The sequence below is a fragment of the Mya arenaria genome, chromosome 5 (assembly GCF_026914265.1).
Source record: "Mya arenaria isolate MELC-2E11 chromosome 5, ASM2691426v1".
NCBI lineage: Eukaryota > Metazoa > Mollusca > Bivalvia > Myida > Myidae > Mya > Mya arenaria.
Window position 1 is genome coordinate 75,173,115 of NC_069126.1, and position 18,623 is coordinate 75,191,737.

The 18,623-nt window shown below is 36.0% G+C and overlaps 1 protein-coding gene across 2 annotated transcripts in view; it reads right to left on the reverse strand.

Annotated features, from left to right (window-relative positions):
* Nucleotides 1-12,592, reverse strand: part of LOC128233647 (condensin-2 complex subunit G2-like) — a 33,617-nt gene extending 21,025 nt beyond the window's left edge. The window contains exons 1-7 of one of the 2 annotated variants that reach the window (XM_052947429.1): nt 12,538-12,568; nt 11,515-11,640; nt 3,308-3,415; nt 2,685-2,859; nt 1,640-1,806; nt 742-876; nt 352-446 (exon numbers count right to left, since the gene is read on the reverse strand). In XM_052947429.1, the coding sequence (XP_052803389.1) occupies nt 352-446; nt 742-876; nt 1,640-1,806; nt 2,685-2,859; nt 3,308-3,415; nt 11,515-11,592 (758 nt within the window). In that variant the 5' untranslated portion in view covers nt 11,593-11,640; nt 12,538-12,568. Of the gene's footprint in view, nt 1-351; nt 447-741; nt 877-1,639; nt 1,807-2,684; nt 2,860-3,307; nt 3,416-11,514; nt 11,641-12,537 lie in introns of both variants that reach the window. The other variant, XM_052947428.1, reaches the window with a different exon arrangement.
* Between the last annotated feature and the right edge of the window lie 6,031 nt (nt 12,593-18,623).

Below are 18,623 nucleotides of genomic sequence, written 5' to 3' on the forward strand. Positions count from 1 at the left end.
CAAAAATGAGTAATCTCAAATTAAATGTCTAAAAGTTCATTGATAAAATTGGCTTTACAGAAAGGGTAAAAAACAAAAACATATTAAAAACATCAATGATTCCTTCTATTTTAATAGAAGAAAGTCTTATTCGAAATTCATTAAAACTTTTCAGTTTCACTTATGACATAACTTTAACAGTCTTTTTACCAATGGGCTTGCAAATCACCGGGAAATACCAAACTTACCAAATACCAAAACCTCAACACCATATTGCAAAAACATGAGTGTGCAATACAAATGCATTGAAAATTCATATCTGGAGCCACAGGTACTGTTAGTATAATGTACCAACTGGGTGGGACTGCTTACTTGGGAGTGGAGAGGATGTTGTTTTTCACCGTGCTGTGGATCTGGGCAGTAAATCCTTCATCCAGGGTCATAACATACGACAGAAACTTGATCCCCTACAAATACAATAGGTATTCGCAATATGTACGATATCTTCATTGGATGATCATTATTGGTTTTAAAATGGAAATGTTGAACTTCACTTACATACTTTCAGGAGGTTCTGATTCAAGTTTGAAAAAAATACAAGTTTGATAAGAAATAATTCAAAAAACCTTCAAGGAATGAAGTGACCCAGTAAGATTCACTGACGTTGAAACAAAAGGCCTCATATGAAAGCTATCAGTTCATTTTATTGAAATAAATTTATCATTTTATTGAAATCAATTTATCATGTGTAAGATCAACTACCTCGTCATGACTCAAGTACAGTGGCGAGATAAAACAACGTAGAAGCATGGAGAGAAACTCGGCGCTTGTGCTGCACGTGAAATCCACCAGACCCATCGCCTCATGTAGCGACCATACACGCTTCAGGTCACATACCTACAATAGCACAGTGACATAGCAATTTGAGATGAAGAGTTTCATCTAAAAAACAAACTGAATGCCATTTGTTAATATATTAACTCTGTGAGCATGCTAAAAATGAATTTGTCATTTATACATATCACATCATGTAGCAACCACACACACCAATATCAATAACCTGGAAGTGGTAACTGTGAATAAGATTTTTCAGTGATATATATTGCTTCGTTCGGCTACCACACAGGTTTTACTGACTCCAACACCAGTATTGAGTGAGAGAGATTTAGAGATTCAGATAAAATACAAAGTAAGAATAACATCCGTATCTATATGTAAACTGGGGTTCTTTGATACAAAACTCAAGACTGATATAAAACTATAGTGAAATACAATATTAGTGACATGTGATGGTGATGTCCACTGCACCTCATAATAAACCCAATAAAACCTCTGTAAACTCATTCAACTATAATTTTATTAACGTTCTCATCCATGCACAACCTACCATTGACCTTGTTTAAGAGTTTGTTGTACGAAGAACACCAGGCTGGCCATGATAAGCCTTTCTCTGCTGGGGAGTCTCAAAAACACCAGGCTGGCCATGATAAGCCTTTCTCTGCTGGGGAGTCTCAAAAACACCAGGCTGGCCATGATAAGCCTTTCTCTGCTGAGGGGTCTCAAAAACACCAGGCTGGCCATGATAAGCCTTTCTCTGCTATGCAGTCTTAAGCCTCAAACAAATGTAAACACACTTTACAGAATTAATGATAAGACTTACCAATGGCCTGGGTTTGAGGTCCAGAGTTCTCTGTACTAAGAACACCAGGCTGGCCATGATAAGTCTTTCTCTGCTGGGCAGGTTCTTCTTCCACCAAGTCTCAAACACTCCTGCTGTTGAGTTCCAAAGCTTGTCACTGTGATCCACAGGTATCCGTGGCAACAAATCTGAAGTTTTAAGTGGTGAATGCTATATAGGACACTCATATTACAATCGTACATCTAAGTAGTAAAATAAAATCTTTTCTTGACAGAATGTTATTTTGGAACTCTGACTACAAAAAATATAATGTTCACAGTAGGGCTGAAAAAAATCAAACAACTTTCTTTTGTGCCAGCTTTGATTCTGACAGTTTAAAAGCACCAGTGTGATAAAAATCATCATTCAGTCTGTTATTTGATTTTGTCAAATTTATGAAAAGTTGTATAAAACTTTTACAAGAATGGGTCAAAATATCTGACCCACGAGATACTAAGAAAAAAGCCTTCATAGCCGGTTGGTATTTTATTGCCAGCCACTGGGATGGACACAGTGAATATCAATCAATTCATAATGGCAAACAAATTCCTCACACAAAGAAAAACATCACAACAACCTTCCTTGTTAATCAGCATGGTATCTCAAGTTTATCATTAAGTGTGATAAAAAGGCCTAAAAGAATATCTGACAACAGCAACAGTCTCAAAAATGCTAGTTCAAGTTGGGTCAATGTTGTTGTTTTTTTGTTAATGTTTTCTAAGTCCAGTCAAAACAACAAATCAAGGTGCAAAAGCTTACCATGACATTTTGAGTATTAAATTAATAATACCATATGTTTTAAATGTGATAAACACATGGATTTTATGCTCAACAACAGCTATATCGACTTGTATCAGAAAATAATACTTTTTATCTAGGGTCGGAAAGAACTCCAGGGTTGCGGGGCTTTGCCAGGTAGTGTACTTTTGTCCTAAACACAGATATTTATTTAAGCCTTACTGTCGTAATAATCATTGCCAGACAAGGATGGAATCCCCACATGAATGAAAATATTACACCAACCTACCTTGTAATAGGGCAGCAGTATTAACCATGGCTTGGGGTATCTGTAGTGTGTCAGTACATGGCAGTACTGAGGAAATCAGACTTGTCAGACACTGGACAATGGTGGATAGGGTGACAGAATTCTCTTCTTCATTGTCATCATGTATGTCTGCTCTCTCATGATCATCAGGCTGTGCCTAAAATAAAATGTTTATTTATACTGAGTTCCTTTACAATAAAACAGTAATGTATATGTCATCTATATTTCAAGCTGATATTAGTGAAAAATCAATAGCCTGACTATTTTTTCATCAAAAAGCAGTCATGTAGCTAAAATTTATTAAACAAGAGCCAAAACTCATCTGTTGTTTTTCATGGGGCAAAACTAAACCTAAAGTTGTGGGCCTGCTATGCATGTGAACATGTATACAAAGTTTCATTTCAACATTTTGAGTTTCTTTAGTAATGGCCAAAGTTAAAGCCTTCACTTGCTGATGGTGAGGATGACACCAAGGCTTTCACATAACTTTAACTTCTTTTCTGGAAAAACCCAGCGAGCTAAAAATGTATTGCCAGAGCTTTAATACATGTGTAGCTTCACAAGTACACTATGTGAATGCTGGACTGCCAGTGGCCATTAACTACCTGAGTGACTCCATGAGCTGACACCATACTGTACACTCGTTCCCACACATGGTCCTGTTGTTTTCTGCTGCACGATGTAAACACTTCACCCAGGTCCCGTACTTCACACTAAAAATGTTGATTTCAGATAGAGATTAATGAATAAATGTTTTATCTTGCACAAAGTCACTAAAATTGGTTGATAATGAGATGATGATTTAAAACTGATGCTTATTAACACACAGTTTATTCCAAGTTTATCTTATGCTACGCGCCAGAAATTGATGGTAATCAGTATTTATGACAATCATGTTAGGCCACACCAAATTGATAACTTGTTCATCGGAATTTTTCAAAAAATAATGGGGCGAGCTAGCAAGCGAAATAATAATAAAAATATTTGTTTCGCATTTAGCAAAAAAGAGGAGCGAGCGAAGAGCGAAAAATATATATAGTCATTTAACTCACTTTTGCTCACATTTTATTAACATCCAGTGAAAGAATGATAACACTAAAAGATAATTCTATACAAATAATAGTTTTGAGATCAAACAAATGCTATTTGTGATCAAGCAAATGTATTTCTTTAAAATATTTAATAAATAAGAGAACTCAAAACCACAGTTTTCCAGTTTTTAAACGTTTTTGAATTTATTTTTTCGAAATACCCTAATCAAGGCCTGGACACAAGCGCCAATGGTCACAGCCACCTGCTTGCCCAATGGCATATCCAAATCTGTTAACTAGGTTTTCAACTTTTCCTTAGGAAAACTTGGTTAAAAATAATTCTCTATTAAAATATATTGTCATATCTCATGCCATGGAAATGTCTAGACAAGGTGACTTGACAAATAACTCACAAAATAAATATAGGCATTTGCAATCAAATATAAACTACAGCTATCACTCTTGCAATGACTACACGATTGGCCTTGGTAGCCATCTATGATCTTAGTTCTGGAAGAGAATTTACAAAAATCCTACACCGAATTGTAAACCATTTCAGCACCAAATATGTCACAGAAAATTCCAGCCAGCACTAGATTGATTTTAGGCTTCCCAGAATTTAAAGCCTATCTTTTTTAAACTTGCAGATTTTCCTTATTTTTTTTTAGATATCTTCTTCAAATTTAGACAAGTAATAGAAATACAAAAGACACTTATACTTCTTTTGTAGTGCAAATACTGATTGTGTCAATTTTCTTATACATGTATAGCAAAGAATATTTCAAGAAAATACAAGAATATGCAATATTTTTTCATATACATGAAAAATGTGCCGACAGCGCTTGTGCCTACACTGGGCGAAGAAACAAACATATCTATATCTTTATGGCGTCTTGTGTCATTTTGTTTTTGTAATCCCCCATCCCCATGTATTTAGTGTTACAATGCATGCCCCATTTCAATCGTTTCTAAAGGTTTTTCGTTGCTTTGATTGGATATCATTCGATAGGAAAATACAATACATCATATTATTCATATATATATATATATCATTTCCTTTTATTAACATACACGTTTTGTTTAGGGAAAATCATTTGTTTACAAACAACTTCAGCAATAATTCCATTAAAAATGCACAGCTTTATATCAATTCAGTTGACGTATCCCCATGTATTTGAAGTTACAGTAAATGCTCTTTTCAATCGCGTCTAAAAGGTTTTTGGTGCTTTGATTAGATAGCATACATTAGACAAATTCTATGAACTTACACGTTTTAATTCTTTAAGGAAAATGATTTTACTTTTACGAGCAACTTTAGCAATTATACCTTTTAAAATGCAGAGCTTATCAGATGGTTGTTTCCTACGGTGAGGACAAACATGTGGTCAGTTAATGTATGTAGAAACTATGTTTAGAATATCGGAACTAGTCTGTTTTTATGAATGAGAATAGGATTGTGCTTTTTAAAGTTTATTGATAAATTTAATGTTAGGCCAAATAAAAAAATAGGTGCGTTTCAGGTAACGCTGCCAAAAAAAATAGGGTAGGTAGGTCGGTCGGAATATTTTTTTATATTTTTTATATTTTTTTTTATATATTGATTTCAGTAACAGTTGACTAAGAAAGTAACAAACATAAAAGTTATCAATTTTCAGGTTTATCAGTAGTTTTTAAACATGTTCCATGCTTCAAAGGAAACATTCTTTTTTTGTCTGGTTAAATACTTTGACAAAGATGGTTGGATTTCAACTAAGTTATGGTACACCACTCTGCTATTATTTAAGACTTTCCAGGAATGGTTTTACTTTTCTTTATGCACCCTTTTGCTTTCAATCACCCTCTTTAGAATGCTAACCTCATTGTAACATAATTACATGAAGAGTGGGACAGCAAATTTACCATATAAGCCATTAGCCAAGGAAACCTCAATGCTGTCAAGAGGACCTGGGGGTTCAGGTTTGAAGAACAAGTAACATGCAGGTTTTATTGCCAAAATTGCACACTTTTAAAAGTGTGACATATCAATCCGAAAGTCAGTATCTGACACATTTGTATCTGACAAGAATATATAGTTCAAGAATTGAAATATAACTGCCACACAAGCACAAACTACCCGTAATTCACCTTAAGGAGTTCGGACAATCTAAAAATTCGGACATCCATTATTATTTTCAAAAATAATTTATTTTAGGTACCTAATTTTCGGACACCCAAGGGACGTCGATTGTAACTTTTACAGTTACTAAGTCACAAAGACAAAAAATATTGATCTTTATCGTTACAATGCCTGGCTAGATTACCTAACCGTATACATCACTGTGATAAGTTAGTTAGTTACTACCCATCCTAAACGATTTATTGCCTGTTGAAAAGGATGTGTGATATATTTAATTGAGGATTAAAGAAACAACAAGGGCAATCAAGAGATAAAGAAAACACAGTCATGACGTGTTTGTAAAACGATCCGCCAATAAACTTTGAAACTTGTACCACACTTTTAATATAGACTTTATGAAGCAATAATCGTACAGTAATACTCATTGTAACATCAATAGAACAATATTTACACCTCAACTTCCATTCCTTAAATGAACTGCCTTTCCGCAATTGCGTTCATCAATCGATGAACGCAACATCTTCGGATATGTTCGGATCACAATTCATCGCATAAACAATATACATGAACACTATTGATCTTGTTATTGTTTGTATTGTGTCAGCAGGTCCCATAAAATATAAATCAACATTTTAGAAAGTGCTTAGTTATTATATTTTAAACGTTTTGTTGCCAAAAGTGTTTCAATTTTATGTTTAAAAGTGATTTCAAGTGGTTGATCTTTTCCAGCGTTATTAAAACGTCATTTGAAAAAAAAAATGTTTCCGGTAACAGTCGGGTCTTCCTATTTACAGAATGGGTAAGAAGGGATTACTGAAAGGTAATCCGAAATTAAATGAAGTATGTTTTTAACGTTTCTTGAATACAATAATGAACTATTGGTGTAAATATAAGGAATGAATTGCGGGGTTGATGTCATTATCGGGGATATGAACGCAATCTAGCTGGTCAAAGTACGCGTGGAGTCCTTCGGACTCCACACACTTAGACCAGCCCAATTGCGTTCATATCCCTGATAATGACATCAACCCCGCAATTCATTCTTTAAATAAAATTCAACACATTCAATGCTACAGGTAACTATTTAATGTGATGAATTAAAGTTTGAAATGCAATACTTAAGTTACAATCGAAAACACCACTCAGAAACATTGATCCTGCATAGCAATATCCATGCTCTCCATGAGATCCTCGTGGGTATAACTGAGAGTTATGTGACGTCACACAATGTGACTGTTTGATCTGAAGCCGATAAAAGGTGTTTATTCATTTCAATGCATGTATAAAATGGTGTTGAATGTGATTTTAATTAACTTGATGAAGGAGTTACACTTATAGGAGTAATAACCATTGATAACTACGGATAAATTAATAAGTGGTAAAATGCAGACATGAAGAAAAAAAGGCAGGTTTACCATACATGTAGATTAAATGTAAAAATGGTTATTTTCTATGAATTCGGAGAGCGAAAAATTAATCATTTTAAGGTGTCCGAACTCTAAGGTGAAGTACGGTAAATACTAGGGATGCAAACGAATGGCAAAAGTGATATTCGAATATTCGGTAATTCTTTCGATCGAATATTCGAACACCAAAATGAACCTTTAAGAATTGTAGTAAACTATTATTATTCACTAACGTAATAGCGGGAGCCCTGTTACACTTCCTGGTCGTATTCGGTACACGCGGCGGACCCTTATAATTCCATAAATTAGCCTCTGAATTTCCCCATTTTCAAAATATATCCCAAGAAAAAGCGATATATCTTTAACAAAAAAAAAAACGAATTGTACCAATTCCTCTGCATTCATTTTTGTAAACAATGCAAAATAAGATCAGGGAATTGTGTTTTTCCCGGTTAAATTACGATATGCGCCAACGTTGGACTTGCAGCCTCGTTCTGGGATTGATGTTTACGAAATATATTTATAGAAAACGACACCATGTGTAAACGTCGCTTTTGCCTTAGGTATTGTACAACAATACAGGACATATATCCTTAAACGTCAAACCATACAGTTAATTTTTGTACGCAAGAGCGTTATATTGAAAACATGGAAACAGTTTAATGCACATAACTAGCACATGTCCTTCATATCATCAAGGCGATTTGAGCAATATCGCCAAGCTTGATTAGCAGTGAAGACAAAACATTGGTATAAAGGCCGATCTCTTAAACCCTTAATTGGCATGGCCATTTAAATGTACTCAAAATAATTGGAATGTGTTTTATTTCACTTGTCTAACATCCAATAAATGCAAAATTACGGGGACCGTTTATAGTTCCCGGCGATATATCCGATATGACGCGTGTATAGTGTCATCAAGTTCACACCTATGGCATTAGGGGTCCATCGTTGTAAAAACAAGACAGACGAAGATGACAGTTCTAGGCAAAAAGTTTATTAATTTATTAATTCAACAAAAACATCGAATATTCGAATACCTATTTTGACATTCGAATACCAAATATTCGATTATTTGTTTGCATCCCTAGTAAATACATTCAGAAATCCAACTCTAATATTGTCAACTTTACGTACATACATTTCGTAACAAATGCTTTTCGTACCCAAATCACATTTTTTTCAGGGAAAAATAGGTTAGGGTCGGTGGGAAAAAATAGGGTCGGTCGGGTAACCAGAAACAGACCTATTTTTTTATTTGGCCTTATTTATGTTTAATGTAAGTACCTTTTTTAGAAACAGTACTAGTGCTGTTATGAATGCTTCGTACTCTTTGGATGTTAAACAGGTTTAATCCGAACTACTTTGCTTCACCAAACGTATGCATGACTTACTGTCGTATCAGGGCATGTGTGCTTATATAAATTGAAAGCCTAATGTCAAAAACTATGCCAAGAATACACCGGAACGAAGCTTTTAGCGAAAATGAAAACTTCTCATTGGAAATATAAACGCCTAAAATCATAGAATGAATAGTATCTTGTTATTTGTAGCAGGTTAATTACAATGTATAGTATTTGAAGCATTAGCAACGCGAAACCTGAGATACAACTATTTTAACACTAAGACAATAATTATATTTGTTTCTTATCTCATAAAAGTCTAATAAAAAATCACCATTACAAATAAGCATGCTCCAGGGTCATGTCAGGTTTAAATAACAAATCCTGCAGGCGATGGGACACTTGCGGTCGGTAATAATTTCTGAAACATCATGGGCTAAACTAGAGTGAATATCAATACTGTTATCTTCCTACCAGAGCCTCCATTATCTTGACCCTCATTAATCTAATAAATATAACGATCTAAAAATAGTTATATTCTGCTAAAAATAAAATGCCGGGATACATAATCACAGAGCGGAAATAGCTGAACAAGCAAAAACTCATACTCGGACTGCAACACGACCAATCCATTTGTATGGTTTCTACGTCATTCTGCTAAACATAGAGCGCATTGAGACAAAAAATGGGTTAAAACGACATGAATAGAAGTAGTTCTTTGGAGTTTGTGGTCTTAAGACTACCTGCGCGCATGCGCAGATAGTCTAAAAACCAATCAGCATAAATATTTAACACTTGAATGATTTCCATATATAGTTTAAATATACACATGAACATCTAAAAAATCTATAAACATTATTCGCAACACAAAGTGTGATTAATACCCAATCACACAGTCTGACACCATTTTTTTCCATCCTTTTTGACAAAATATACACAATCCGGCTTGTTTGATGTTTTTTGTGAATGGTAAAACTCATGGGATTGCATGAAGCACATATGTCAGTTAGGTTAAATTTTAGCGTCATCCTACTGTCCACGAACATTGACTCATCGGCAACCAAAGCCTCCAACATGAACACGCCCTCGTTGCCTCATGGGGACAGGAATTTCATGATCCGCTGCATCGGAGGAATCTGAAATATTAATAAGCAATATTATACATAAATGTTCATTGTAGTATAATGTAGTATGCATTACTGAAACAGTTTGTTGATAACACAAGAAAAGTGGTGCTAGTTTCTTGGCCAAACTTTATTTTTCTATTAATGTACATGCATTGCATATGAATTAAATAAACACTATACTCTGATCTGTAGCAAAATAAAAACAAACATGTATAAATCATTAAATGTATATTTTTGAAGGCTACAAATAATACCAAAAATACATCAGATTTGCTAACAACAAAGAAGTTAAAATACACACCTGAAGTTTTTACCTGGACCGGTGTAGTAGGTATAGATGACCGATAGGAAACTGTCTTTTCAAGGTAACGGTCATCAGAATTCCCGTCAATCATGTCCGAACCAAATTCAAACTTTGGATAATCACTGTCATTCACGATGAAATTCAGCACTTCTTGCCCAGTATATATATACGTTTACTTTAAGTGGAAGCCAAATTAAAACAAACACATTTGTCCAAAATTTAATCAAATTTTAAATGGTGGTAGAATTGTCATTTGTTCATGTAATTTTCAAGAATCAGGAAGTGAAATAAATGTTTTCATGTTGCCAATTTAGTCTCGATCATCTAGACGCTTGTATCCGGGTCTATATCTTTCATTGACTCTAATTAGAGCGGCTGCATGATTGAGACTAGCCGCTGGTTTGATAATTGTTACGATCGAAAAACACGGTTATAAGGGAAAAGGCTACATTCTACTAAACAAATTAGCGCTCATAAAAAAAACTATTTTTTTAAAATGGTGTGGGCGCAAGTGATCAAAAAATAAGATTTTTTTTTTTGCTTTTCTGAAGAAATAGGTGCGGGAAATCCGATGAACAAGTTATTAATTTGGTGTGGCCTTATATGTTTCTTATTTTTAATTGCTTGGGTTGGATGATTCATTTATTATGTTCAATGAGATGTTATTGAATCCTTATAATATCATAAAAGGTACTTACACTGTATCAGAGTTTCAGCAATATTTCAGAGAAAGTTCTGACTGTGACAGAATGTTATTTGGCAACAAATGGTTCACAAATTTATTTATTTTGACAATGTCTTATACCAGTTTTTTTGTGTCTGTTTAACAATTTTATATTTACACCTCAACTTCCATTCCTTAAATGAACTGCCTTTCGGCAATTGCGTTCATCAATCGATGAACGCAACATCTTCGGATCATAATTCATTGCATAACAATATACATGAAAGCTATTGATCTTGTTATTGGTTGTATTGTGTCTGCAGGTCCTGTTAAATATAGATCAACATTTTTAAAAGTGTTAGTTTATTATATTTTAAATATATTGGTACCAGAAGTGTTTCAATTTTACGTTTTAAAGTGATTTCAAGTGGTTGATCTTTTCCCGCGTTATTGTGATGTCATTTGAAAAAAAATGTTTCCGGTTATAGTCGGGTCGTTCTAGTCACAGAATGGGTAAGAACGGATTACTGAAAGGTTTTCTTAAATGAAATGAAGTATTTTTTTAGCAATTCTTGAAAGAAATAATGAACTATTGGTGTAAATATAAGGAATGAATTGGGGGGTTGATGTCATTATCGGGGATATGAACGCAATTGGGTTGGTCAAAGTCCACACACATTGACCAACCCAATTGCGTTCATACCCCGATAATGACATCAACCCCGCAATTCATACCTTAAAATAATGAATGTTCTAAAACCTACACAACACATAGAGTGGCATATATATATATATATAAATGAGTATGAAATGATCCATACCTGAGCAACAAAACTGATGAGGTCAGATAAGTTGCCATTGTCAACTGTTTCAAGCAGTTTGTCCCTTCGGTTTACCATTTTAAGCACTGTTTACATCACTCGCAAACTGCAATAAATCATATTGTCCTGTAGGGAACAAAATTGCTTTTTTAACAACATTTTACCCAACTATAAATTGTACACGCGACAATTATATAAATATGAAATAAATAATTAGTGATTCTGCATGTTGGATCATACATAGTCTAAAATAATAGACGTGTTATACGGGATTCTTCCAATCCCTAACGTCTTAACGAGTTTGTGCAAAAACAGAGGGATTTTGCAAAATATTGAAATTGTATTTAGAGATGTATTTTATGGTTGATAATCGTAACAACTCAGCCATTGCCGAAGTGTTACACTTGTTGTAAAACTGTGAACTGCAGCCTTGCAGGTGCCCTTTATGTATATATCGTTATGTTTTGACAGTATGAAATGAAGAAAAACACATCACACTCATAAAAATTTGTTGGATATTTATTTTTTGTGTACGAAACTAATATAAAATAACATTATCTGGTAATATTTGATATATGATATTTTATAGACAAAATATGCTTCAACCTGGAATCCCTACTACCCACTTTTGGTACAAAACAATTTGTACGTGAATGATTGGCCATATCAACAATCATACAAAAATCTGTCAACGTTCACTTATTTGGAATCAAGCAAAATATAGTGTAAAAAAAAATTCATCAACGTAAAATAAACAAGAACAAAAGTGCATGAAATATTACACTAGCAGATTTATCGTTCAGAACTTGATTTGACTAAGGTAATGAACAAACCCCCATTCCCACATTTAAACCATATCGGGACCAAATTCACAGACTGCCTGGCCGTGGGAGGGAACAAACATGATTTTTATAACTAGCCAAGTAAAAAATCTCATGCAATTTACGGGGCGGCCAAATTGTGAACTCTAGAATTCTATTTCTCTATGACAACTTTGCGATCTGATAAAAACACACAACTTACCAGAAGAACTTGGAAATGTTTTCAAAACATTGAATCTTGCGCCAAAATGTGTGCGTCAATGTTAATCGCATTGTGGAAAGTGCACAAATGGGTTACATTCAACCATTTTTATACAGTTTTTCACGGCCTAAACTTTCAGGGGTTTTAACAAAACATTTAAAAAAAGATATTATCTAAAACATTTGGGTTAATTCATAGATTTACCTAACGGTGATCAGATGTTTTATCGGTAATCACAATTTTCATGGTTGCTTGGATTAGATAAGAATTTGAAGAATAAGTTCATGCACGCCGCAGGTTTCGAACCAATAACATTAACCAATATTTTTTAGGGACTAATCCAGATGGCCCCCCAAACCGGCAAATACAATATTTTCTCAAAACAACCCTATAATTGTCAATGCGAGTTAGAATGAGGTCGAAAATATATCACTTTACATGGTTAAAAGAATAAACTCAACACTCATGAGTTTATACGTTTAAAAATAGCGCATTTAATAATGGTTCTCCAGCTTTAAAAGGGGCGTGGAATGTTTTTCCGAAGACATTACACGTCATGTGATCGTTTCACAAACCAAACTGTCATCAAGCGTTTTAACAACTTGCTGTCATTTTCAGTAGAGTTAACTTTTTTTTAAAGATTCCATCGATCAATTTCAGGGCTCTGTGTCTACGTTGTTTCGCATAATTGCAATGTCCGTTCTTCCGGGGAGCCATGGAGTGTGTATATTTAGCATGTGAAGGTCACGTGATGTGTACAATTAAATATACCGACGCTACTTTTAAACTAACTGGAATTTTACGTGGCAGACAAACCCTCGGCAGTAAATTTTGAATTGGAAAATTGCACAAACATTGCGAACGATGTATGGGTCATAAACAATGTGATACACCAGTAAGTAAGATCCAATGCGTTGTACAGATTGATATCAATTTTTGACAATTTTCTTTTTCTTGCAATTTTATCATCTGGTGTGCAGTCCCTTTAAGAGCCAATATAACATGTAATATACAACATCTGACAACATGTTGTTAGCAGGTAGACGTCTTTCAACCCTAAATCTTTAATGATACCTGGAGTCACGGAGGTCCATGCTAGAGCGTACATTACCGACACTGCTGGCATTTTGATCACCCGAACAACTCTGAGGATCGGGATTTAGACAACATAATTTGTCGCAATCGTCTGAATCCGGAACCCGGCCCTGGGTGCGCTCGCTTCGAGTATACCCTTGTGTGGCGTTACGTTGAGCTACCCCACCCCCAGTATGCAGGTGCCATGGGCGGCGAACGGTATAAGTTATAAATATATTATCTGTGATGTGTGGAGTGCTCTGTTGTAGAAACATCAAACATACATTGGAAGCTTTTCTAAATGGTCACTTTTCAAAGTCAGTGTGGTATTTGAAACAGATGTTAAACTATGATATAAACCTTAAACAATCGGCAAAAATGAATCCTTTTTTGTTTTCTTTTTCAATAAACATTGAAGAAAAAATGAATGAAATTTAGGAATAGACTGTATAAGGTGTCGTTTTAGCTATTTTACATGAACCTGAGAACTATTTTGTATTGTTTTTCGGATTGGCCTAGTCCTTCACCAATTTCTATTTTGCATATGTGTTTTGTGGATGTAATGGTCCACCATTTCAATTTATTTCACCTCATGATCGATGCTCCAGACTTCAGTTTCAGGTTCCAATTTTATTATATGCGCTTAGTTGAGGACCAAGGAGAATTGAGTATTATTCAAAGTTTCGCATACAGCAAATTTACTGACAAAGTTCTGTTTTTATGATTTTAAGAAAGAGTAAATACATGTATACGAAACATATACTCTTTTTTGGTCAAGTAAAAAATCCTAAAGTATGATGTCTATGGTTTGCATTATGTATGTTCTTCTAAACTTAGGCTGGTTACCTGCCTTACCATTTCATTGTCGTACTCTTGTTCTGCAGAGTATGCTGGGAACCAGACAATTCTATAATTTGCTCATTTTCTTTTGGTCTGATGGTGTTTTTGTTTAGACGTCGATAACTTAACTCTCAGATTATCGTCTGTAAATCTGCCCCGGGAAAAAGACTTGGCCAGTGTAACATTATACGGCAATGAATTAATTCCTCCCGCTATTTATAGTTCACCTTGTATGATAAGGCCGGCACCAGCCAACACAGGCGGTCAGTTTATCTCTAGCAGTCAGAGCTGTACCATCCTCACCAATATCATATGTATCAATAATAAATAGTTAGAACACATGCAGTCGTTCTTCATAACATAACATGGTGTCAGAAAAGAACTCATCGCTCATATAGTATTAAATGTGGATTATTTTAACATTGGATCGTTAATTAATAGATTAAGCGTCTAATAAACTGTTCACTGTGAGAATGGAGTTAAGTGGTGTTCCAACACCGTGCATGGATTGGAATAGCTCAAATCTTCCGGAAGCTTGGAAGAAGTTCACAGAGCACTGTGAGCTTATTTTTAAGGGTCCACTTAAAGGGAAGGATGAGGATGTACACATCACCTATTTGCAACTTTGGATGGGTGAAAAGGGTCGGGACCTGTACAAAACACTAGAACTGTCAGCGTCCGACAGAGAACATTTGTCAGCAATTTGTGAAGCGATTACAAAACACCTACAGCCGACAATCAACCCCGTTTTTGCACGATATCGTTTCAACAATATGACACAGGGAGAACTTTCTTTCGAAGAATTCTTGACCAAATTGAGAGTAATGGTGAAGGATTGCAATTATAAGGACAGTGAAGACATGATCAGGGATAGGATTGTGTTTGGAATAGTATCACAAAAAATCCGAGAAAAACTCATTAATATGGGAGAAAATTTGACCTTGAGCAAGGCTATTCAAATATGTCAAAGCTTTGAATATGCTCAAGCACAACTGCGCGAAATGCAGGCACCATCGCAAGGAGCAGCCGTTGTTAATGTGGTTCGTTCAAGAAGGGTTACTGGTCATAACACCCCAGGCCAGCCTGGTCACAATTCCTCAGGCCAGTGGGAGCAGAGAAGACAACAGCGCGGCACTTTGGGAGAAGACGTTACCCGGACTTGCCAAAATTGTGGGCGGAAACACCAACAACAACACCAGTGTCCCGCAAAGGGAAAACAATGTCACAAATGTCAAAAATGGAACCATTTTGCATCAGTGTGTAGAAGTGTAAATGAAGTTATTGACAATAACAATTCTTGTACTCATGATTTCAAGGATTTAGTGATTGACAATGTGGAGTCCACTGTTAGGAATGGGCAGGTATTTGCAGAGTTCAAGGTAGGTCCTTCCAATTTGTCCGTACAGTTCAAGATTGATACTGGTAGCCAAGTCAATATATTGCCATACAAAACCTTTAGAGACATAGGCATAAAGTCAGTTCTAGAAGCCTCACATTCAAAGCTTTCAGCCTATGACGGAAGCACGTTAAATGTAAAGGGATGCATTACTTTGAGGTGTAATCATCCTGGAACTGGCCAAACAAAGGATGTTTACTTTCATGTAGTTGACACACATTCAAGTCCTTTGCTAAGTCTCCAATCATCCCTTGACTTTGAACTCATAAATCTCACATACACAGTTATGTCAGATTCCCAGGTCAACCCCCTCACTAAAGACATGGTATTAAAGGAATACAAGGAAGTGTTTGATGGCATTGGTCTGCTAGCCGGTGAATGTAAGATTCACATTGATCCCACTGTCCAGCCTGTGGTGCATCCCCCAAGAAAGGTCCCTATAGCATTACAAGAAAAGGTCAAGGATGAGTTACTCCGCATGGAGTCATTAGGTGTCATCGAAAAGGTCAATGAACCCACTGACTGGGTTAGTTCAATGGTCGTTGCCGAAAAAGCCAATGGCAAAATTCGTATATGTCTGGATCCGCGTGACTTGAATAAGGCCATTCAACGTCCACATTACCCTTTAAGAACTCTGGATGATATATTGCCTCAGCTTTCAGGCGCAAAGTACTTCACAAAGCTTGATGCTAGGAGTGGTTATTGGGCATTGAAACTTGAGAGAGAGTCATCGTTCCTTACATGTTTTAACACCTTATATGGAAGGTACCGATATGTCCGAGTTCCCTTTGGTCTGAAGTCAAGCGGTGATCTTTTTGTGCAAAAGATTGATGCTTGTCTCGAAGGTCTAAGTGGCATAGCTGTCATCGTGGATGACATACTAGTGTATGGGTCATCTAGAGAGGAACATGACTCCAATCTTAGAGCAGTCCTAAAGAGGTCTCATGATGAAGGAATTCGTATTAACGAAACCAAACTCGAGGTCGGGGTATCAGAAGTAGACTACTTTGGTCACCTTCTCACATCAGATGGTTTGAAAAAATCAACCTCAAAGACAGAGGCTATACAGAAAATGAAGCCACCCAAAAATAAATCAGAACTTGAATCCATATTAGGTATGGTAAACTATCTGTCTAGATTTGCCCCAAACTTGGCAGATGTAACAGCCCCTCTGAGACAATTACTGTCTAAAGAAGTTGAATTCTGTTGGGAAACTGCACAAAGTGATGCATTTGACAAAATGAAACAAATCATCACAGACCCGAATCAGGTTTTATCCTATTATGACAAAAGCAAGCCATTAACATTGCAAGTTGATGCCTCCAAGTTTGGTCTCGGAGCAACAATAATGCAAGACGGGAAGCCACTTGCATATGCATCAAAATCCCTCACACAAACTGAGGTCAATTACGCACAAATTGAGAAGGAAATGTTTGCTATTTTGTTCGGCTGCAAGCGGTTCCACCATTTTGTTTATGGTCACAAAGTCAACGTGCAAACTGATCATTTGCCGTTAGTTTCTATTTTCAAAAAATCAATAAACACAGCTCCTGCACGATTGCAGCGTATGCTACTACAGCTACAGAAATATGATCTTGACATCAAACATTATCCATCCAAACAAGTACCAGTTGCAGACACACTGAGCAGGAACTTTCTAAATGAAACGTTCCCTGAATTGTCACAAGGCATGGACATGCAGGTACACATGGTTATGTCTCATTTACCTGTATCTGACAGAAAATTGAATGAATTGAAGGACAAAACAAGTCAAGATGAGACTTTAGTATTGTTGAAACAGACTATACTTCAAGGTTGGCCAACCTCTAGAAAAATGTGTCCGTCCCAGATATTGCCCTTCTGGAATTTCCGTGATGAGTTAACTTCTATTGATGGGTTAGTCATGAAAGGAAATAAAATAATCATCCCCAAATCAATGCAGTCTCAGATGCTTGAACTCATTCACACAGGTCACATGGGAGTTGAGAAATGTCTCAGAAGGGCCCTGGATGTTATGTTTTGGCCAGGAATATCGGCTGATATTACCAATCTCGTGTTAAAATGCAACACCTGTTTAAAACACAGAAACTCAAACCCAAAAGAGCCATTAATTCCCCTTGAGATTCCTGATTATCCATGGCAAATTAGTGAGAAGGTTATATCTGATGGTGGTCCCTGTTATATCTCTCAGGAGTTCGCTGATTTTGCAAAAGAATGGGATTTCAATCACCAGACAATTAGTCCCTATCACAGTCAATCAAACGGTCTAGCTGAGAAATATGTGTCAGTTTGTAAGAAACTCCTTACAAAGGCTAAGGACGCTAAGGTGATATCTCCTAATTTAGTCAGGCAGGGTATTCAAGATAGCAAACAGAAGGGGAAGAAATATTATGACAGACAAGCAAGGTCACTAGAGCCCTTAACATATGGAGAAAATACAATGATCCAACAATTAAATAAAACTTGGAGACCAGCCACTGTAGTTGACAAGTTAAATGAAAGATCATACACTGTTCAGTGCCCAGATGGGTCTATGTACACACGAAATAGGCGGGATCTATTAAAGACCAATGAGCCCTGCCATGGTCAATTTGCAGAGCCAGAAATACAGGAAATGCCTTTAGGTCAAACACCTACCCAGACTGACATCAAAGATTCGGAAAGCCCTCTAATTGGCAGTACTTCCTCTCCATGTATCAATCACAATCTGTACGTGACCAGGGCAGGAAGGGCCGTAAAACCAAAAGTAATTGAATCCATGTGATGTTCATTTCGC